Source organism: Mustela erminea, chromosome 7, assembly GCF_009829155.1.
Source record: "Mustela erminea isolate mMusErm1 chromosome 7, mMusErm1.Pri, whole genome shotgun sequence".
Lineage (NCBI taxonomy): Eukaryota > Metazoa > Chordata > Mammalia > Carnivora > Mustelidae > Mustela > Mustela erminea.
Window position 1 is genome coordinate 90,372,226 of NC_045620.1, and position 24,977 is coordinate 90,397,202.

The 24,977-nt window shown below is 36.1% G+C and overlaps 1 protein-coding gene across 3 annotated transcripts in view; it reads right to left on the reverse strand.

Moving 5' to 3' along the window:
- The window catches only part of EXOC6B (exocyst complex component 6B), a 615,706-nt gene that overhangs the window by 249,811 nt on the left and 340,918 nt on the right, over positions 1-24,977 (reverse strand). For all 3 annotated transcript variants that reach the window (XM_032352447.1, XM_032352446.1, XM_032352445.1), the window contains 2 exons: positions 17,473-17,607; positions 3,692-3,871 (listed from right to left, as the gene is read on the reverse strand). In XM_032352447.1, coding sequence (XP_032208338.1) covers positions 3,692-3,871; positions 17,473-17,607 — 315 coding nt within the window. The remainder of the gene's footprint in view (positions 1-3,691; positions 3,872-17,472; positions 17,608-24,977) is intronic.

Here is a 24,977-nt window from a genome sequence, read left to right on the forward strand (position 1 = left end):
ATTATTTCATTAAGATTTCTGAAAGTGGGACTAGATTGCAGGGTCAAAGGTAAGCAAATTTTAAGAGATTTTTGAGGCATTCTGAAAAACTGACCACCAAGAAGAATAAACCAATTTACATACCTTCCAGCAATGTAACAGAATACCTATTTGGGGAAATGTTTCTCATACATATTGAATGTTATTTTCTTATTTACTTTTGGCAAGTTTATAGTCAAGAATATCCCACAATATTAATATACATGCCTTATTACCAGAGTTATACATTTTGCTCATGTTATCATTAGTCTTTTGGTTTTCTTCTTTTCCGACTGCCTAAAATACCACATCTGCAAATTTTCCCAATAAGTTGTGCAGTCTTCAAACTGAGTTTGAAACAATGGGTTATATTGTTATATATTAGAGATAATAGCCTTTTGGCATACTTGTCAATTTTGCAGTAAGCTTACATTTTATTTTCTTTATCAACTATTGTTAGGTATCTTACAAAACATTTTATGTGGCCAAATTATTCTTTTCCTTAATGATTTCACTCTTTGGTGTCATCCTTATAATGGTGACTTATTTTCAGATTACAGAAATATTTGCTAATATTTTTACTGGCTCTCCCATAACTTCTTTCTTTTTAAAAATTGAAACATGTGGGTGGGAGGACAGGGTAACTGGGTGATGGGCATTAAGGAGGGCACGGGATGTAATGAGCACCGATTGTTATACGCAACTGATGAATCACTAAACTCTACCCCTGAAACTAATAATACACTACATGTTAACTAGCTTGAGTTTAGATAAAATCTAAAAAAAATTTTTTTAATAAAATGTAAACATGTATTTGTTCTAGAATTTATTTTGATATATGAAAACATCTTTTTATCCAAATTAGCAGATAGTAGTGGCCACAGCAATTGCTAATGCCACCTTTATCATATACGAAATTCTTACAGGTACTTTGAACTATTGCTAGATTTTCTGTTCTCTTTCTCTAATCTATCAGTCTGTTCCATTGTGAAAAGGGGGAAAAAACAGGTTATTTTTGGTTTATAGTAATATTTCTATACTTGATAGGAAAAAACCATACTCAATTTACTTTTTCTTATTTTTTGGCAAATACTGTCCATTTTTGTCTGCAAATAAATCTTAGAATTATTATGTTAAAATAATCCACCACCATCAAATTCACTTGTTATTCATGGCAATTAGATTAATTTTGGAAAAATTCTTTGCAGTATTAAATATTCTCACTTAAAATGCTACATAATAAAGTCTCTTCTAAATTTTTCTGTGACATGTTCTGCACATTAGTCCTACATATAACTTGTTAAGTATATTTACAGAGATTTTATAATACAAAATGAATAGGGTATTTTTTTTTTGGCAATATATTTTCTATGAGGGTATTGCTAACATAAGAGAAGCTGATTTGTTTTCTAAGTGGACAACCTAACCAACTAAAGTCTTACTGGTCTTAAATACTTTTTAGCTGATTTGGGAGGGGTTACCCAACCACACAGCAATAATCTATGAATAATGATAACATTTATTATTTTTTAACTGTATTTCATAGAACTTCTAAAGCACTAGTAAGTATCTTCACCACACTTCTGATGTAAATGCAAATTAAGTGTTTCCAGTGTTTCACTGTTGCTGAATTTCACATAGATGCTCCTTATCACGTTACTAAAATATTATATTGCTTTAATATTAGCAATTTTTAAAAAATCTGGAGTGCAGGCTGGATATCGTGCCATGCCTTTTTAGAATAAAAAAAGCTGATCCTTATCTCTTCTACCTGGTAAGTGATAAATTAGATCAAAAGATTTTTAAATATCAAACCATCCTTGCATCTCTAGAATGAATCCTACATGGTAGTGGTAAATTATTTTCTTAAAACACTCGGGAAATGACTTGCTAAAATTTATTTATTGGTTCTTTGCTTGCTCTTTTGTGCTACCTTTGTCTTGCTTTGGTGTCAAGGTAAAACTAGATGAAATAACCTAGTTTTCTGCAGGCCAATGCTCCCACCAAGCAGTGTAAGAGGCAGTGAAAAACGAAGAGACACCAGACATTTAGGAAGCAATGAGGACGAAAGGGAATAAAGCTGCAAAGAAGGCAGACCTTTTCAAGGTGAGCTGAGCCTCTGCAGCCATCCCTGCAAGGATCTGCCCCATGTACGCATAGGAAGAGACTAAGAATCTGTGTTAGGTACAGGCAGAGAGTAACTCCTGGGCTTAAAAAAAAAAAAAAAAAATCACTGAATTATTGTTGCCCCCATGGGGCTGAAGTGCCAAAATTGGAGCTCTGAGGGCCAGTTACCTTCTTAAGACATTTTCTGAATTCTAAAGCTACACACCTAAAGAAAATAAGGGTCTAAGCCATAATCTCTGAAAAGCCAAGTAAGATCTCCCACAGTCTTAGTGTTTCATAGAAAAAGACTGCCTAATGGGAGGATTCATGAGGCTCTCATGTAGGAGCTAAAGATCTTTAGGGAGTGGTGAACTGACAATGACAATCTCCAGCCACTTCTTTCCTATAGGCAATGGCTGATCTGGGTAAGCCTCCTTCTCAAGACATTTGCCAAACTGTTAAATTTAAAAAGGAGGCTGAAGAGATAAGGTTTTTATGAAAAGTGGAAAGTTCCATAGTTCTCTTGGTCCCAAAGAGACGACGATGTGCAGGCTCATTAACAGCTCTGAAGACCCACATCCTTGCAACAGGGGCAAATCAAAGGTACACTGCATCTGCAACCCAGGCCAGCCCCAGGTTAGCCCACGATGGGATTAAGACGATGAGGCTCAAACCACAACCTCCCTGTCCATACTACATACTTCTTAATGGAAGGGATAAACCAATTCTGCTGGGAAATGTTACCACCTGGAACCTCGACATGTTTTAAATGCAATGTTTAACACCGACCAAAAAAATCATAGAAAAGATAGGATCATATGACTGATAACTAAGAAAAAAAATCAGAAACAATCCCACCTACACGTAGGGGAATGACGCTTCACCATTAGTGAAAAAACAACTTTAAAATGACTAATTAATATGCTCAAGAAAATAGAGAAAAGATGGACAAATTAGATAAAAAGATAGAGAACATCGCCAGAGAATTTGAGGTTTAAAAAAAAAAAAAAATTAAATGGAGGGATGCCTGAGTGGCTTAGTCTGTTAAGTGTCTGCCTTGGGCTTAGGTCATGATCCCAGGGTCCTGAGATGGAGGCCCACATCAGGCTCCGTACCCAGGGGGGAGCCTGCTTCTCCCTCTGCCTACCACTCCCACTCCTTGCACTCACTCTCTCTCTCTCTCTGACAAATAAATAAAATCTTTTTAAAAAATTAAATGGATATTCTAGGACTAAAAGATATATACCTGGAATTCTAACTCTTAAGTTTTCCTTCTACCATGGCATTCACTATGCGTTTGCATGAATTACTTTAGGTGAAGTTAAGAGGAACAGAAACAGACATAATATTACAGACCATTTTCAAAATAAACAAAATGCAAAAGTCAATAAGAAAATGATGGGCGAGGTCTCTAGATCTCACCAAGGCATGATAATTATAGCGTGAGCTTTTATATCCTAAAGAGCTTCCCAGTTAGTTAAAGCCCAAAAAGCATCTTTCACCAAACTAGATTTTTAAGAAAACTTTTTTCTACACGATGGACAATGTAAGAGCAATGGTCACTTACAGGAAGGTGTGTGAATACCGCAAAAGTGCTTCGTAGAAAGGCAATGAGGTCTACTAGGTAATCACTAGCTTTGTTGCCCAAATCTCCAGTCATCCAGTCATAGTCGGCCAGCTGTAGAAACTGGTCGATCTTCTGGTTTAAGTTGGTATAAATTTCTTCTTCAGCTGCATGTCTGGCATCCTGTGAAATACAGAATTTTAAAAATCATTCATACTTCCAATATAATCAAAAACTTCCACTTGGAGACATTAACAGTTACATCCACTAAGGAACAGAATTGGGAATATTAAGTAATACCACAGTCTCCGTCAATTTTTCTTTTTCAAAAGCATAGTAAAGATTTTTTTATTCTGTATCTGCAAGAAAAGCTAATGCTTTGCTTCACCAAATAGAGAATCTACCTTTACTGCCCTCAACTATCTGCATGCTTTTTTTACTTTCCTATATCTGTTCAAAAACATATTCACTCTTGGGGTCTTATTCCGGTTCATCCCTTCCAAGACTCCAAGAACTTCCCTTCCTATAATAACCTCTCTACAGCCCCCACTCTCCTCACTTTGCTTAAAGTAAGTATGTTGAAGTTTCAGCTTCATGCTATAAATATTCCCACTAGCTACTATCCTACCTCTCTCGTGTCTCTGTCATCAAGGACATTCAGATTGGTATATGCCAATGTTTCCTGAAATTTGTTCCAAGGAACACCAGATCTGGAAAATGCTAACACAACAGCGCAAGAGTTCCAAGATCAAGTAAGTTTGAGAAATCCTATTTAAGAGAATCATGATGTACACTAGCATATAAAAAGCTGTAAGAGAAGTATCATGAAACTAACGTTCCAAGAAAAATATTTTCAGGACAAACAGATCTACCTGAACCAGGGCAATTGAGATTCCAATGTTAACCATCTGTCAACATGGTTTGGTCCACAGTAACCCGTAACTTCATGCTACAACGTGCAATATTTAGTTTTCAGTCTGATCTTACTTGGTTTCTGTTAAATCCTCTCCTAGAACTCTATTTTCCTTTGGCTTTCACAATATAGTTTTCTCCTGGTTTTACTTTTACTTTTCTGGCCTGTAATGCTCTCAATTTCACTGGGTGATTACATCAACTCCTAGAGTTTACACTATCTCTGTCCAAACCTACCCTTGTTAAAGACCCATATATCTTTTTTATGTATATATTTATTCTTTTTCTTAGAGAGTGAGACCTCGAGTGGAGGGAGGTGAGGTGGGCAGAGGAAGTGAGAGAGAGAATCTTAAGCTGGCTCCCAACTCAGCATGGAGCCCTACATGGGGCTCAGTCTCAGGAGTCTGAGGTCATGACTTGAACCAAAATCAAGAGTCGGATGCTTAACCAACTGAGCCATCAAGGCGGCCCAAAGACCCTTTAAGTCTGATTATTCCTGGGCATCATGACCCACAGAAACTTTAAACACAGTGACTCCAACACTAGATGGATCATAATCCCCACTCGTCACCTGCCTAGTTCAGTCCAAGGCAGAGATCTACACAAGATATTGGATTCATTCTTTCCTTTATACTCAGTCACTGTGTCCTATAAATTCTAATTCCTAAACTTCCGACTCCAATATTCCTCTATATTTTCATCATTTTAGTGGCTGCATAATTTGTCCATGTATTTAAATACTATAATTATAGGCACTGACTATATTTATAAGAACCATATTTCAATGAGCATTTTTGTGGTTAGTTACCTATTTGTATGATAATCTAATATGGTCCTTGAATTCCCATTCTACTGAGTTTTCTTTTCATTAATAAATATTATTCTTACAGAAAAATTGAGCAGAAAGTACATAGTATTCATGTATTCTGCCCCACATACTCCCCTCCCACTGTTTACCCTATATTAAAACTTCATTAGTCGGGTACATCTGTTACAACTCATGAACAAGCATTGATATTTTATTATTAACTAAAATCTATAGTTTGCATTGGGGTTTGGTCTTAGTGTGAAACAGTTCATTCAACAAATATATAATGTCATATATTCACCATTATAGTATCATAGAAATAGCTTCCTTGTCCTACAAATCCACTCAGTTCTATCTATTCGTTCCTCCTTTGCTCATCCCATGAATCCTGGCAATGACCAACCTTCTTACTTTCTCCATAACTTTGCTTTTTCCAAAATGTCATACACCTGGAATCTTACAGTATGTAGTCTTCCAGATTGACTTATTTCCTTAGCAATGTACATTTAAACTTCCTCCATGTCTTTTCATAGCTTGAGAGTCCTTTCCTTTTCATCACTGAATAATACTCCATTGTCTGAATGTATCATAGTTTGTATATCTGTTCACTTACAAGAGGACACATTGGTAGTTTCCAAGTTTGGTAATCATAATACATCTACTCTAAACATTTATGTGTAAGATTTTGTATGGCTTAAGTTTTCAACTCACTTGGATAATACAAAAGGGCAGGACTGGTGGATTGTGTGATAAGACTATCTATGTTCAGACTTGAAAGAAACTGATAAACTGTCTTCCAAAATAGCATTACCATTTTGCATTAGCACCAACAATGAATGAAAGTTGTTGCTGCTCCAGCATTTGGTGTTGTCAGTGTTTTGGATTTTAGCCATTGTAACAGTGTGCAGTGGCATCTCACTGTAGTTTTAATTTACAATTCTCTCTCCATTCCTTAATGAGGTATCTGTTCAGATCTTTTGCCTGTTTTAAAATTGGGTTGTTTGTTTTCTTATTGTTGAGTTTTACCAGTTCTTTGTATATTCTGGATATGTCTTTATTACTCTGTTTTGTAAATACTTTTTCCCTACCTGTGGCATGTCTTTGCATTCTCTTCATGATTGTCTTTCCAAGAGAACAAGTTTTTCATATTAATAAAGTCCAACTTAGCAATATTTCCCTTGATGGATCATGGTTTTGGTGATACATCCAAAAAGTCATAGCCATACCCAATGTAACTGAGATTTTTCCTTTTCCCATATTCTATAAGTTTTATAGTTTTGTGTTTTACATGTAAGTCTATGATCCATTTTTAATTAATTCTGGGGAACAGTAGTATCTGTAATAAGATCTGTAAGACCTGTAATAAAAGTAAAAGTCTAATAAATGTAATAGTCTAGACTATTTTCACTTTTTTGCATGTGTATGTCCAGTTGTTCCAACACCATTTACTAAAAAGACTTTCCTTTCTTCATTAAATTTACTTTACTTGCAATCAACATTCAGTTGAATATATTAGTGTAGGTCTATTTCTGGGCCCCTTATTCTGTTCCTTTTATCTATTATCTAGTCTTTTGCCAACAGCACATAGTCTTGATCACTGTTGCTTTATAGTTAAGTCTTGAAGTCAGGCACTGTCAGTCCTGTCAGTCCTCTACCTGACAAGTTACTAGTCTAACTGACAAGTAACTAGTTAGAGGACTTCCTCTAACACTATATTGAAGAAGAACAGGACTAACAGTACTCTAACACTGTTCTTCTTCAATATAGTGTTGGCTATTCTGGGTGTTTTGCCTCCTCATCCATACTTCGGAATCAATTTGTTAATATTCACAAAATGACCAGTGGGGATTTGAAGTTGCATTGAATTTATAGATGCACTTGAGAAGAACTGATATCTTGATAAAATTTTAAGTCTTCCTATACATGAATATGGAACATATTTCCATTTATTTAGATCTTTTTCTTTGACTTCTTTTCATCAGAATTTTACAAATTTACTCACATAGATCTTGTTTATTTGCTAATTTTATACCCATTTCTCTTTTCTGATGTTAACGTAAATGGCCCTGATGGTTTCCTTTGCTGTGCTGTTTCAATAAGAAAGTGTATGACTTCTGTATATTAACCTTGTATCCTGAGCCTTGCTATATGCACTTATTACTTCCAGTAGTCTTTTTGTTAAATTTTTCATATTTTCTCCCTTTTTCCCTCACCTCTCAGCCCCTGGCAACAACTCTTCTACTCTCTTGTTTCTATGAGTTCAACTATTTTCTTAGATTCCACATATAAGGGATACCATGCAGTTTTGTCATTCTTTGTCTGGCATATTTCATTTAGCAGAATGCCTTATAGGTTTATCCATGTTGTTGCAAATGACAGAATTTCCTTCTAAGATTGGATGATATTCCATTGTGTATATGATGTGTGTGTGCGCGTGCATATATAATTTATTTATCTATTCATCCACTGATAAACAATTAAGTTGCTTACATATCTTGGCTATTATGAATAATGCTGGAATGAACACAGAAGTATAGATAAGTCTTCAAGATGATGATTTCAATTTCTCTGGACACACACCCAGAAATTATATATGGATTGCTGGATGATAAGATACCTCTATTTTTACTTTCTTGAGGAATCTCCAAACTGTCTTCCACAGAAGTTGTAACCAGTTTATATGCCCACCAACAGTTTAAGAGTTCCCTTTTCTCCACACTTTTGTCAGCATTTATCTTTTGTCTTATTAAAAAGTGTGAGATGATATTTCACTGTGGTTTTGATTTGCATTTCCTTGATGGTTAGTGATGCTGAACACCTCTGCATGTATCTGTTGGCCATTTGTATGTCTTCTTTGAAAAAATGTCTATTCACATCCTTTGCTCAGTTTTTACTTGGGTTATTTGGGGGTTTTGCTATTGATATGTATGAGTTCCTTGTATAATCTGGATATTAAACCATTACGGGGATATGTAGTTTGCACATATTTTCTCACATTCCATCAGAAGTCTTTTCATTTTGTTGATGGTTTCCTTTGCTGTGCAGAAAAGTGGTAGCTTGATGTAGTCCCATTTGTTCATACTTGCCTTTGTTACCTTTGCTTTGGTGTCAAATACCAAAAAATCAAGGTCAAGATTAATGTCAAACAGCTTACCCACTATGTTTTCTTCTACGTTTTATGGTTCAGTCTTAGGTTCAAGTCTTTGAGTTGATTTTGGTGGATGATGTAAGATAGAGGTCTGATTTTATTCTTTTGTATAGGGCTGTCCAGTTTTCCCAATACCATTTATTGAAGAGACCATCCTACCCCATTTTGCGCATTCTTAGCTCCTTTGCTGTAAACTAAGTGAGCATATGTGCATTTACTTCTGGGCTCTCTGTTCTGTTCCATTGATCCATGTGTTTGTTTTTATGTGAATACCCAAAATGTTGTGATTATTATAGGTTTGTAATAAAATTTGACATCAGCAAGCATGATGCCTCTAGTTTTGTTCTTTCTTAAGATTACTTCAGCTTTTCACTGTCCTTTATCATCCCATTCAATCACTAATATTGTTTTTTCTATTTCTGCAAAAAATACTAATGGTATTTTAATAGAGATTGCATTGAATCTGTAAATTACTTTGAGAAGAATGGACATTTTAATATTAATTCTTTCAAAACCATGAACATGGACTACCTTTATATTTACTTGTGTCTTCTTCAATTACTTTCATTTTTTTTTTTTTTTTTAAAGATTTTATTTATTTATTTGACAGACAGAGATCACAAGCAGGCAGAGAGGCAGGCAGAGAGAGAGGAGGAAGCAGGCTCCCTGCTGAGCAGAGAGCCCGACGCGGGGCTCGATCCCACGACTCTGAGATCATGACCTGAGCCGAAGGCAGCGGCTTAACCCACTGAGCCACCCAGGCGCCCCTTCTTCAATTACTTTCAACAGGCCTAGTGTTTTCTGTTTTAGAAGGCTATTAATTATTGATTCAATTTCTTCAATAGATATAAAGCTATTCAGATTATCTATTTTTCCTTGTGTGACTTTTAGTAAACTATGTCTTTCAGTGAATTGATTCAATTCATGTTAGTTACCAAACTGTGGGTATAGAGTTGTTCATAATAACCCTAATAATTATTCTTTTAATGTCCATGGAATTAGTAGTGATAGTCCCTCTTTCATTTATGATATTAATAATTTGAGTCTTCTCTCTTTTATTTTTGGTAAGCTTGGCTAAAGGTTTATCAATTTTATTGATCTATGAACCAGCCTTTGATTTCATTATCTCTTTTGATTTTCTACATCAAAACTATTCATTTCTGCTCTAACTTTTATTCTTTTCTTCTAATTACTTTGGATTTGATTTGCTCTTCTTTTTCTACCTTCTTAAAATAGCTGAGATTATTGATTTTAGAAATATCTTCCTTTTTGGGGTGGCTGAGTGGCTCAGACAGTTAAACATCTGCCATTTCCGCTCAGGGAATGATCCCAGGGTCCTGGGACCGAGTTCCAGGTCAGGCTTCCTGCTCAGGGGGGAGTCTGCTTCTCCCTCTTTCTCTGCCTATGCAGCCTACTTGTGTGCTCTCTCCCCTTCAAGTAAAGAAATAAATCTTAAAAAAAAAAAAAGATATTTTATCTTTATATAAAATTAATGCTATAAATTCCTTTCTAAGTACTGCTTTTCATGATGCCACAAATTCTGATAAGTTGAATTTATTTTCACTTAGTTCAAAATACTTTTTAAAAATCATTTATTTATTTATTTATTTATTTATTTATTTATTTATTGAGAGAGAGAGAACGAAAGCAAGCACAAGCAGGGGAGAGCAGGCAGAGGGAGAAACAGGCTCCCCACTGAGCAAGAAACCTGATATGGGACTCCATCCCAGGACCTGGAAATCATGACTTGAGCTGAAGGCAGACACTTAACCAAGAGAGCCATCCAGACACCCCTTATCTGAAATACTTTTTTTAAAAAAATATTTTATTTATTTATATGACAGAGAGAGATCACAAGTAGGCAGAAAGGCAGGCAGAGAGAGAGGAGGAAGCAGGCTACCTGCTGAGCAGACAGCCCGATGTGGGGCTCAATTCCAGGACCCTGGGATCATGACCTGAGCTGAAGACAGAGGCTTTAACCCACTGAGACACCTAGGCACCCCTTGAAATACTTTTTCTCTTTAAGACCTTTTATTTGATCCACATGTTATTTTGAAGTGTGTTGGTTAATCTCCAAATATTCTGGGATTTTAAAGCTATCTGTTATTTATTTGCACAGTTTAATTCCATGTGGAAAGAGCAAGTTTTGTATAATTTCTGTTCTTTAAAATTTGTAAAGATGTGTTTATTAGCCAGAATATGGCCTGTTTAGGTGAATCCTCTTATGAGCTTGAGAGGAATGTGTATTCTCCAGTTGCTGGATGAACTATTCTACAAATGTCAATTTGATCTAGTTGATTAATACTACAATTCAGTTCAACTACATCCTTTCTGATATTCTGCCTGCTGGATCTGTCAATTACTAACAGATGGGTTTACCAAGATATCTTAGCAGGAAGAGTATTTATATAAAATACCATTTTAGTATCTTTTAAATACTCATGTATTTTTTCTCATTTGATCTACTAACGAAGTTGACAATTGTAAATAATTTTCTACTACTAATCATCCTTGTATTCTTAATGTTACTTTTATTTCTACTTTTTATGTACTTCTAGATTATGTTTAATAGTCTATTATTTGAGATTTTTACTTCAGTATTTAAATTTAATTGTTCAAATTATCCCTTGTGGCTTCTCTGTTTTTTAAATCATTATATTGACTTTGTACAAATGAACTGAGACAGTTTCCCTTTTTTAACGCTACAATCTGGAATAGTTTAAATTATAGAGAAATTATCTGCTTCATAAAGACTGAAATAAATTCACTGGTAAAATCATATGGATCTTGCCCAAATTTTAGAAGTCTTTAATAACTTTTTAATTTCCTTCATAGTTATTAGTTAATTTTCTATGTCTTCATGAATCATTTATCACAATTTTCTTATAGATCCTCAAATTTATTAGCACAGTTACACAAAGTATTCTAGGTATTTAATTTCCTCTGATTATGAATCTCAAGTGATTGTGATTTATTTATTCCTTCCTTTCTTCTTTCTCTTCTTTCCTTTCTTCCTTCTACCTTTCTTTCAATCCTTCCTTCTTTTTCATTAGGCAAGATAAAAATTATTTTTTAAAATGCAATATATCCAGAGAAAGACAAATACCGTATGATTTTACTCACATGTGAAATGAGAGGAAGAAAAAGAAAAGTAAAATAAGACAAAAACAGACAGGGAGGCAAACCATAAGAGACTCCTAACTACAGGAAACAAACTGAAGGTTGCTGGAGAGGAGATGGGTGGGGGGCTGGCATAACTCTGTGATGGGCATTAAGGAGGGCACCTGATGGAATGAGCACTGGGTGTTGTATGCAACTGATGAATCATTAAATTCTACCTCAGAGACTAATAATATAGTATATATTAATTAAATTGAATTTAAATAAAAAAATCTAATTTTCAAAATGCAACATATCCTTGCTTGAAGTCTCTCAAAGATTTTAGTAGGATAAAATCTAAATTACATATTAATACAAAACAAAGTGCTCTACAAGTTGGCATGTAACTAATTCTCTATCTCATTGCTACCCTTATTCTACACTGAATATGTCTGGTTTTATTATATTTTTTTCATCTCTTTTTAATGATTTTATTTACCTATTTGAGAGAGAGAGAAGCAGACTCCACGCTGAGCAGGGAGCCCAATGTGGGTCTTGATCCCAAGACCCCAGGACCTGAGACCAAGGCAGATGCTTAACCGACTGAGCCACCCCAGCACCCCTTATTCTTTCATCTTTATAAATGAAACTGTCTCTCCTAAAAATGTCCCTTACCCTGTCCTCAGCTCTTCTCTACCTGGACACCTTCTGCTGGTCCCAAGACCCACCATGTTGTGCCCTTTCTGGGACGTCCTCCCTGAAGGTCTCAAAGCTGAGATAAGTGTCCTCATCTTCTGTGGAGTTCTCCTCTTCTTCTAGACCTAGAAATGTTGATTTCCCTTGGAGCCTAATCCTCTCACCTTTCTCTATCTTCAATTCCCAGAAGAAAGCCAGCCTCACAGCATTAAATACCATCTTTATAGAGATGAATTCTATATTTTTTATTTCCAGCTATGACTCTGCCCTGTCCATTTAATATCTCTATGCAGACAACTACTCAATACCTGAAGCACAATGGAAGGCTTGACCCCACTGCCTCTCCCCAAGTCTGTTATTCTCTCCCTACTCGCCATGTCACAGAACAACGACACTATTCGTCCAGTTTGTTTAGTTCAAAATCTTGGAGTTATCCTTGCCTCCACTCTTTCTCTTATAATCCCATCCCCAGTCTAGCAGTAAAACTTGACCTCTCTACCTTCAACAATATTTCTTACCACTTTCATCCTACCACAGTTGTCCGACAAAGCATTATCTCCTACCTAGATTATGCCAATAACGTTCCAATTAACGACTCCTCTTCTTCCACACTTACTGACCTATGGCATATTTATTCTCCACACAGCAACCATTGTTACCCATTAATATGTAAGTCAGATTATCCCCACCACTCCCAATTTTCTCATGGCCTCATGTTTCAATTCAGAATAAAATCCCAAGTATTAACTGTGGCCTACAAGGCCAGAAAATATCTGACTCCGGACTCTCTCATTTTGTGCCACTTCTACCTCCAATGATAGATATATCACTGCCACACTAAATCCCTTGTTATTCCTTGAACACACCAATGCCTACTCTTGTACTATTCCCTCAAAATGGAAAGCTTATCTCTTGGAAATCCAAGTGATTCTATTTCTCATTTCATTCAGGTCATTTATTTTTCTTCTAAGTTCTTGTCATTACCTGAGATTAAATGAGATTCATATCTAGCACAATATAAATTCTGTAAAGTCAGGAGACTTGTTTACGACATACATACATACAAATTGCCTGTTATGCAGTAGGTGCTTCATAAAAACTTATAGAATTGATGAGGGATTGAATGTATTTATGGTGTTATCCTAGTACTGTTCACATGGTTCTTTATAGAAGTTACAGTGTCTGTCCTCCCTGCAGATTATAAACTCTAAATCCAATGACTAAGTCTACCCAAGAACCTACCAGATTGTTACATAGTAGGTACACCAACAACATTTGTGATGGAGTAAATTAATAAATAACCTCATTCTATTTTGTAAGAGAGTAAGGAAATTCTTATGAACAAGGAAAGCTAAGAATGCCAGCTTAATTATGTCACATATGGCAGAAACAAGAGGCAATTCTGCAGGAAAATACCTTGAAGACCTTCTGATTATTTTTGCCCCTTTTTTAGCATAAAGGTTTCCATCTGCAAGGGAAAGTTTTCTGGAAACAGTAGCTTAGGAAAATACACAACATGTAGCTGTTATAATTGCCATGTTTATACTGAGTTCTGGGGTAGTTGGTCTGAAACAGTCCTGGTAAAAATAAACTTTCAGTGTGTTTCAAGCAATCAGCGTTTCCAATAAGCACTTGTCAACATGACCTTTAGTGGTCTCCAGAACCTCTCCTTTACTAAGTATTTAACTGGCTACTCAACTCCTATGGCTTCCTGTCTGCCTTTAATTTTCCCTCAGCAATTTTACTGCTGGAGCAACAGCAAACTACACAAGCCATCCTTTGGGAGGAATTCTGACCATAATTTGAAAAGCTCTTGAAATAAGAAAATTGCAGTGGGTTAAGGGAAGAGTAGCATAGTCCCCATATGAGAGACCAGTATAAATGAACGTCATGTTTTAACTCCCTAAATCCCTCTTTTCTGGTGAACATTAAACTACAGTCCCTCCCACATTTTCATTCCTGGAGAAGTTTTGGATTTCACAGTAAATCAAGTGCAAATATTTTTTGATGAAACTATTGCCCATGCTCCACAATAATAATAATATTTAGTAGTAATTGTAATTCCTATTACTCTGTCTAAGGTAATCCTAAAGTTTTTAAAGCTCTTATCAGGCTCATTCCTGGGTTGTCTTTATTAGACAGATCTTTTCTTCACTAGAAGTGTTTCAATATTAATATAACAATACATTGTTGAAAAGATTACAAGTAATGATACCAATATAATACAACATATAATAAAAATGTTTTTAGGTAATTTGAAATGAACCAACCATGGTGACATCATGAAAGTATATCTCACCTAGCAGCTGACCTAATCACATATGAACATAAAGAATATTTTGTGAACCTCTCATTTTTTTTTTCAGCTTTATTGAGGTATAATTGAAAACAAAATTATATTTAAAATGTGCACAGGGACACCTGGATGGCTCAGTCAGTTAAGTGCCTGCCTCTGGCTCAGGTCATCATCCCAGGGTCCTGGGTTCAAGTCACACATCGGGCTCCTTGCTCAGCAGGGAGTCTGCTTCTTTCTCCCTCTGCCTGCTGCTCCCCTGCTTATTCTCAGTCTCTCTCTCTAACAAACAAATAAAACCTTTAAAAAAATAAAAATTTTAAAATGTGCATTATGGTTATTTGAGATATATACATATATATATGTATATATATAATGAAAGGATTCTCGTCTAGTTATTAATATTAATTACCTTGCATACTTTTTTTGGTGAGAACACTAAAGTTATATTCTCTTAGAAAATCTCAATTATACAACACGGTATTATCAACTATAATTATCACGTTTTACATCAGATCATCAAATCTAACTCATCTTTTAGTTGAAGTTTGTACCCCTTTACCAGTTTCTATTTCCCCCATCCTCCAGACCCTGGCAACTACTTTTCTCTGTTTCTGTGAGCTTGACTTTTTTTTCCCCCCCTTAAAGAGTCCACAAATATGTGATACCAGGCAGTATTTGTCCTTCTCTGGTATATTTCACTTAGTGTAATGCCCTCAAAGTCCATCCATATTGTCACAAATGGCAGAATTTCCTTATTTTTCTTGCTTGAATAATATTCCACTGTGTATATATACCACATTTCCTTGACCCATTCATCTGCTGATATACACTTTAGTTGTTTGCATATCTTGGCTATTGTGAATAATGATGCAATAAATATGGAAGGATAGATATCTCTTCAAGATGATGATTTTTATTTCTTTGGGCATATGGTAGCTCTGTTTGTAATTTTATGGCTAATCTCCAACTGTTTTCCATAGAGACTGTACCAGTTAACAGACCCAGGTACAGCACACAAGGGTTTCCTTTTACCTAACAGCTTTGCAAGCATTTTTTCTCTCTTGTCTTTTTGATGATAGTTACTCTAACAGGTTAGAGGTGATATCTCATTATAGTTTTCATTTGTACCTCCTCTATGATTAGAGTGCTAAACATCTTTTCATGTACCTGTCGGCCATTTGTATGTCTTCTTCAGAAAATGTCTATTCAGTACCTCTGACCTCTTTGGATTATCTGGGTTTTTGCTGTTGAGTTGTCTGAGTCATTTATACATTTTGAATAGTAACCCCGCATCAGATATATGACTTGGAAATATGTTCTCTTATTAACATCAGTTGCTTTTGTGTTTTATTGATGGGTTTCCTTTGTTTCACAGAAGCTTTTTATATTAATGTAGTCATACTTATTTTTTCTTTTGTTGCCTTTACTTTGGTAGTAAATCAAAAACTCAATGCCAACACCAATGCCAAGGAGTTTACCCACCGTTTTTTCTTCTAGAAGCTTTATAATTCCAGATCTTACATTCAAATCTTTAGTCTATTTTGAGTTGATTTTTTTGTACAGTGTAAAAATGGGGGTCCAGTCTCATTCTTTTGCATGTGGTTGTCCATTTATTGAAGAAACTATTCTTTCCTCACTGTGAATTCTTGTGTACATACTCTGTTGTAAATTATGTGACCATATATACACATGGGTTCTGGACTCTCTGCTCTGTTCCACTGATCTATGCATATGTGTTTCTGCTAATACCATACTACTTTGATTACTATAGCTTTATAATATAATTTGAAATCAGGAAGTATGATGCTTTCAGTTTTGTTCTTCTTTCTGAAGATTGCTTGGCTACAGGTAGGTTCTTTCTCATTTCATTTCATTTCAGAAAAGAGAAGATCTTATTAATAGTTTTTATCTCATAAAATATGATAAGCAGTTATGAATCAAATGTGATTTCTTGTCTTAAATCTCCTTTCAAGGGAAGGTGCCAATAAATAGGGAAAGAGGAGAAAAGGATGGTAAAAAGTAGACACCAGTGGATGTAAATCATGATTTCAACTCACAACTTTGTATTTCATTAATATCAACCTCCAGATTTCAAAAGGATGAAAAAGATTTAATTCAAAACTAAAATAATCAAATAGTAACAATAATAACAAAACCCCAAAACATACAGGTTGGCCTTTATGTCAGAATCTACCACTGTAGTCTTGTAGATGTTACCTTATTACCTTTTCTGCTTAATATTAACTTAAAGCTAAAATGGCAATATAAGGGAGTTTCGTAAGGCTCTTTTAAATTAAGTCATTTACTCTCCAGAGACTCTCTATCAATCCATCTTTTGTCCATAATAGTGTCATTTTTCCCAATTTATCAAAATCTAGATCAAAACTATGTTGGCACCTTGCAAAAGGATTATAAAATTGCTGACTACAATAGTAAGGGGCAGAAATTCCTCATTAAAAAGTAAATTGAAAAAAACTGGACACAGAGAAGAACAGCTGATTTTTAAAATTTAATTGATGTTGATTTCAGCTATAACCACTATTCTCTAGACCACACTTAAGAACTCTTGACTAAGATGGGAGCCAATTGAGGAAATAGCCCTTTTCAAGTACAAAATACAAGAAGATTTGGCAGACAGAGTTATAGACATTTTTAAGTTTAAACATCTAGAAATTAGCACTGGTATTTGTTCTTCTAAGGAAATTATAAGCACTTATCCTCAAAACCACGTTAGGAATCACACTACTATGGATCTTGGGAGAAACGACGACTCCTAGGTAGAATGCCCCAGACTATGCACAGCAGAGGCCCTAGGGCCTTCTCACCTTAAAGGTTGTGGTGCCGTAGAGCTTGGTGGTGTGGACGGTCTCTGGAAGCACATTAGTGATGTTGGTGATGAATTCTTCCAAGTACTTACAGGATTTCTCCAAGTGCGTTGTATTGATGATAATCTGGACAAGCTAGAACATAACAAGCACATGTAAGAGTCATTTGACTAATCACCCCACGACAAATGACTCAGTAAGAATCTGCTGGTAGAAGAAAAATAGAGGCAGAGAGACAGGGCCCATCTGTATTCTACAGAGGGCTTGTTAGAGCATGGGCTTAGGTTGTACTTCCTCTACAAAGCCTTCCCTGGCTCCCAAAGCATCTTGTATGCCCCTTACTATACAGGAGCACTTGTCACTCTCTTTTAAACATATGTCTTCTTCTGTTTAAGAGACTAAACTAAGAATAAAAACTGCTAGTGTTTAGCACAGTGCCTGGCAATAAATAATTGCCAAATGAATTAAATAACACGAACTCCTGAAGAAAGAACAAAATAACTGAAATCACACGAAGTTTCAAAACTAGGCATAATGAACAGTGAGATGTTGGAATAGGCTGCAGGATATTAACAAACTGCATTAGCTTATGGAAGAAATAACATGGGTACTACGGTCAGAGAAACCAGCAAGTTAACTGCTTACAAATTATTAATCTTAACTTCTCTGAGTATTTCTTTATCTGTAAACTGTTAATAGTAATTTCTAACTCACACGGTTATTTTGAGGATTCAATATCCTTTTGTTACTACTACTTTCCTTTTCTAACAAGAGAGAGCCTTAACAACAGTGCTGGTAAGATAAAAAGTCATCTATGAGTAACTCTGAGAGGAGGACGAAAAAGAATGACTCTTATTGTCGGGATATCATTAAAGTTTGTAAAGTAGTTCACAATTCATTTTCTTACATTATCTTCCCAGCAACCTGGAAAACTAAGTTAAGTTGGCATAATTATTGCTTCCGTTTTACTAAACAGAAACCAAAATGAAATTATTTTCTCTAGATCACAGAACCTAAACGGAATTAGGACTCAATCCAAGTCTTCTACTTCAAATTATGGACTCATCAAAACAACCTGTGGTAAAGTCTTTTGACATAAACACAAAATGGCAGCTCTGGAGTGCTGCACGCTTAGGTACATTCTGGGTCTACCATCAACTAGACCTCTCCATACTTTGATTCTACTCCATGTAGAAAACAAATTTAAATTTAAAAAAAGGAGGGGTACCAAATCACTTATTTCAACTACGAAAACTATTTCCCAGAGTCTAAAAGAAATACAAAGTGAAAATGAAATAGAACCTTCTTTTTTATTTCCCTTTCCTACATCTTTAGCTTCTTATTTCCATAAGAACGTGTCTGGTGGTGGGGTTGTGGCAGGCAGGGGGAATTTGGGAGTATAAGGCTATGGAAGAACTTAGGTCCTCCTCTAGTCCAGTCAGAGAGGAAGCCAGGAAAGAGTGGATAGATGACAAAAAGGGAAACTGGAAGTGAAGATGTAGGTGGGGGTAAAGATTTTATTTATTTATATGACAGACAGAGATCACAAGCAGGCAGAGAGGCAGGCAGAGAGAGAGGAGGAAGCAGGCTCCCTACTGAGCAGAGAGCCCGATGCGGGGCTCGATCCCGGGACCCTGAGATCATGACCTGAGCTGAAGGCAGAGGCTTTAACCCACTGAGCCACCCAGGCACCCCGTAGGTGGGGGGTAATACACATTTTACAATCAAATGGTACTTCAAAATAATGCTTAAAAGTTGGAATTATACCTCAGTAGAAGTCACTGTGTTACACTGTAGAATATTAAACAAAAATATTAATAGGATTATGATAATAAAGTATACTCTTCTCTTGCCAGCAGCAAACCAGCACAGGACTAAAGCACACTGTTCATTCTCAAAAAAATACATGTCAAATCGTAATGACAATGCTCTTGTAATAGACTGGACTAAGGGAAAAGGTACCTTCTATTCCCCAAGGATTGGCCAGAAAATGTCTACTTTTGAAACATGAGGACAAAGGACAGAAACCCAGAGACACAGTTCCCCCACCCCCAAAAAAGTTAGGGCAACAATAGGACTAAATCTTTCTATTATTTCCCACAATTCATATTCAAGTTCATATTCCTTACTAAGCCCCTTCCCTTCATTCTATGGTTTGAATTGGAAGACTCTTGAGTTTGGGACACATTCTCTCTTTCTACAAAATTACCCAAAACATCAAACTTTTAACTGTAGAGTGCTCTAGGAAAAAAACACCTACCAAAATAAGCAACTCATCACCCTCTTCCTTTCAACATGTTTCTCCATCAGAGAAAGAGTAAAATCATTTAAAAAATTTAAATCGTCTAAATTAAATCACTCCTCTTCCTGAGTGGGAAGGTGGCTACTGGCAAGGTTGCCTTGATGTATAAGTCAGAAAAGTAAGAGGATTAATTTGGAGAACTGAAGAATTTCTATTTTAAAGTGAGCATTACCTATAGGGAACACATTCTATCTATCAAAAGAAACCCTAATAATAAGGAGGAATCGTGTCATGTTATCGAAATAAAAAACAGTGGCAGTCAAAGAGAAAATTGTCCTGTTTTGCAGGATATTGGCAGTTAAAAAAAAATAAAAAGGAGGCGGCTTCACTGGGTAAAGTAGTAATTTCCCTTGACTTTTTAAAGATCTGTCAACACAAAAGATCACCATGAATTACATCAATTGGCTGTCAGTCACTTTTGAAATGTTTCATTGCTGAGCATAGAATAGACTATTAAAACACTCTAGGATTACATTAGATACCATGTCATTTTCAAAGGGAATAATGTCTGTTAATGGGGTCTAAATGATCTCTACTCCTGAATGACAGCTAACCAAAATCCTTACAAGGGCATTTACAAATGTAAAGCCAGATACTGTGGGGATAATTCTGAACTTAAGGACGCAGTGAAGCAATTTCAGATATCAACTTCCATCAGAGTCTTGAGCTCCTTTGATATTTTTAATCCTCAACTTCCCACTCTCTTACAAAAATATATCACTGCAGCAATCCAAACTGTCCTTAACATTGTTTCAAGGACATGGTATTAGCAACAGATTAGGTATTGGTTATGCTTATATAAAAGTAAAGTTCTGTGAGGACTGTCTGGAAAAAAAAGAGAGAGAGAGAATACTATAAAGCAAGCAATCACCTCTCACAACTAAATGGCAGGAGTCACTTAGGTTAAAAAAACATTAAGAATCGAAAATTTTTCTGTCTCTCATTTCCAGAAGCAGAGAGAATCTAATGAGGACAGCACAGAGGAGATGGTGGAAGTCGCCTGTTACCTTCTCTTGTTTCCCAAAGAAGAGAATGCAGGACATTCAGGCTCCAAAAGGACTAACCCAAAGCAAGAAAATGAGAAGTCACACTCCCTCCTCCACACCTGTTAGATTTGCAAGGTAAGGAACTAAATAGCAGTGCCGGTTCCCATTCACAAAAATAAGATCTCCCAAAGATTTCCAGGAATTTTGTCTCCACTTCACCCCAGCAAAGATACAAAAAGCTGGGTCAACGACTCATTTTTTACCAACTCCAAAGCCAATACCTAAAATACTGAAGAACTTGCAACTACTGGTTCCAAATTCACAGGTCTAGTACAAGGGTTATATCTGATAGGACTTAATTATAAAATATTAGCAATATTATTAGCAATATCATTGCTGTTAACAGCGGATGCTGAACACTGTTATGTGGGAGATAACACAGGTTAGAACCATGCGGTCATCAATCAAAATAATATTCAAAAGAAAGGCTGAATGAAAAGCATTGGTTATTTATTCAGATCTCCTGGGGCACTATTATAAACATAATAAAATACATATATAAATATTTAATATGATATCACTAATAGAACTCTTAACTTCCTTAACTTTACCCTAATAACCTACCTACCTACTTTCCTTTTTTCTTTCTTCTCTCTTTCATCAATAAAGAACTCCTATGTACCAAGGAATGAGAGACAGCTGTGCAATCATACACAAGAGAAAGTCCTTGGTCTTGTGGAAATTAGAGTAACCACACACACATAGAAACAGATAGCATAATGTCAAGTAGTAATAAGTACAGGGAACAGCAGTGAAATAAGGAATTGCATGGTGATGGTAGGTCTCAGAGTGGTCAAGGAAGGCCTCCTTAAGGAACTGACATTTGAGTGGCGACTTAAATAAAGTGCAGGTGTATTATGTCTATCATCTATAGTAAATACATTTTAAAATCCAATTTATATCTTAAGTTTATCAATTCATTCTTCATAAAGAGATAGGCTGTTTTTTTATTCATCTTAAAATTTTTTTTCAAACTTCAGTAATTTTCTGATATTCCGAGAGTAATAAACTGGTGGTTTATTTCCTTTCGCTCTATGATACTGATGTTTTTAAATTAATGTAGTGAAAGAGCGAAGGTTTAGAACAAAAGAAACTGGATTTCAAACCTTACATCAAATCTTATTTTTTAAAAGAAAATTTTGTCTTTCAAAACATCTCAAATTTTATTTCCAAACTACCTACTGGTTATGTGGCCTTAAGCAAAGTTAGTATCTTTCGTCATCTTAAAATTGAGATAACATCAATGTCATATCAAAGAAATAATCAATATAGTACAAATTATTAAATATAAATACTACTATAAATAATAAAACATTGAGTCTAATATATACCAACTTCCTGTAAGCTATTATTGATATGGGCTTACTTATTGTATCTCCAGCTAAATATGGCTTAAGAAAATATACAACCATTCTGACTAGTCTCACTTTAACTCCTATCCACTAGCCAAAGTGGACACTTAAGGCTACAAAATCACCACATTATCGAGCGCCGACCAAATATCTTTTCCATACCCCCAGATATACTTTCTCTCTGCTTCAACCCCAACACTTGCTCTGGATCTCTACTTTTAGCTGAAGATCTTTCACTGAGAAAATAGAGTGTTTGGAGGCTGCCACCATAAAATATGCCCAGCCACCACCATCTGCATCCACATACTCTGAGTCTTGGCTGTTCCCAGAGATGAACTTGACACCACCTACAGCCAATCCCTCTGCTTGTGCATCAGATTCTGAAGTCGCTCTCCTCCTCCAGGACATTACTCCAAAGATTTCCCTCTTTCTCCTCTATCACCAACTTTTTGCTTTCTATTGCATCATTCTCATCAGAAATAACATGCTGTTACTTCCCCTATTAAAAAACAAAACAGGGCACCAGGGTGGCTCAGTGGGTTAAGCTACTGCCTTCGGCGCAGAACATGATCCTGGAGTCCTGGGATCAAGTCCCACATCAGGTTCCCTGCTCAGCAGGGTGTCTGCTTCTCCCTCTGAACTTTCCCCTTTCGTGCTCTCTCTCTCTCTCAGTCGCTCTCTCTCTCTCTCTCAAATAAATGAATAAAATCCCTTAAAAAATAAAAATAAAAAAACAAAATAAACAAAATAAAAAACTTGTGCTTAACCCACTTCCCTTGCCAACTACCTCCTCATTTCCTTCCTTACATTTGTAACAAAACTCCCTAAAACAGTTGTCCTCTACTTGTTGGCTCCAATTCCACTCTTCCCATTCTTCAAATTGTTTAAGTCAACATTTTATTTTAAAATGGTTTTATATTACAAAATAGTTGCAAAGAGATCCCAAATATGCCACACCCAGTTCCCCCTATTCTTACCATCTCATATTACTATGGTACCTTTCCCACAACTAAGGGACCAACATTGGTGTATCACTACTAACAGAGCAATACACTTTATTTAGTATTACTAGTTTCTTCCTAACGTTCTTTACCATTTTCAGAATCCAGTCTAAGATCCCACATTACATTTGGTTGTCATGTCTCCTTAGCCTCCTCTGGTCTGGGATGGTTTCTTAGATTTTCCTTGTTTTTGATGATCCTAACAGTTTTAAGGAGTACTGATGAGATATTTTGTAGAATGTCCTTCAGTTTGGGTTTGTTTAAATTTTTTATCATGGTTAGAGTGTATTTTGGGAGATCACAACTGCCTTCTTATCACATCACATCAAAGGTGCAGGCGATCAGTATCACTTACCAATGATTATGTTAACCTTGATCACCTGACCAAGGTAGTGTCTGGCAGGTTTCTTCACTGTAGAGTAACTTGTTCCCTCTTTACATATCCTACTTTGTAGATGCAAGTCATAAGCACAAGCTACATACAAGGGGTGGGAGCTAAGCTCCAGCTCCTTGAGAGGGTACAATCTACATCAATTATTTGAAATTCTTCTGTACGGGACCACTCTCTTTTAAACCTACTCCATCAGGAGCCTCCTAGCATCATTCTCTTAAAAATGGTCTTATTGAGGTCACCAACATACTCCAAGTTGCTAAGTCCCATAGTAATTCTTCACCTTCCTGTTCAATCATCGGTATTTGTCAAGCTAACCACTCCCTCCTTCTTGACATACTTTTTTCACTTGACTTCTGAGACACCATACTCCTGTTATAGTTCTTGGTTTGTTCTTTTTTTTTTTTTCCTTCTTTGGTGGTCGTTCCCAATTTCCTTTGTGAGTTCCTCTTTTCTCCTGACTCCTTAAATGGAGTGCCCAAGAATTCAGTCCTTCATCTTCTCTTCTCCATCTTTACAAATTCCCTTAGTAATATTACCTGATCAGGTGGTTATAAATATTATTTGTATTCCCCCAATTTTTATCTCCAGGACAAACCTCTCTTTCAAACTCCAAACTCATATATAACTGCTTACTCAATATTGCAAGATATATGTGAATAAACATTACAAATTAAATATGTACAAAACCAAATTTCCAATCTTCCACCCTAAATCTAGCCCTACCCAAAGATTTTGCCATCACGGTGCATGGTATGTACAACCTTCTAGCTGCTCGAATCAAAAACATCTTGGAGTTACCTTCCACTCCTTGCTTTCTCTCTCCCTTCACATCCAGCCCTCAGGAAAGCATGCCGACTCTACACTCCAAATCCGATCACCTGTCACCACCTCCAAGGCTACCACCCACGCTGCCGTCAAATCATTAGTGTCATAGCTTCCTAACTGGTCTCCCTGTTTATACCCTACAGCTTATTCTCAAAACCACAGCCAATGCTATTCCTTTGAAATATGTCATATTGCATCACTCATCAAATTCCTGCAATAGCTTTCCACTCCACTCAAAATGAAAGCCTAACACTTCACACGGGCCCACCACAGACCCCTAGCACCTCTGTGATCTTATTTCCTGCTTGTCTTCCCCATTCTCACTCCACTCTAGCTTTACCCTAGCTTCCTTATTATCCCCTGAGCTGACCAATAACTTCATACCTTCATACCTTTGCTCTAACCTCTGCCAAGAATGTTTTTTGCCCTTTAATGATAACTCACCATCTTTTTATTAAGACCAACCTTGGACCTCCACCAGACCCCTGATTCCCTTAACTTCAATGAAGCATTCACCTCCCTCTATCATATTAGATGATTTACTATTTATTTTGCTTATTATCTGTTGTGTTTTCTGCCACTAGA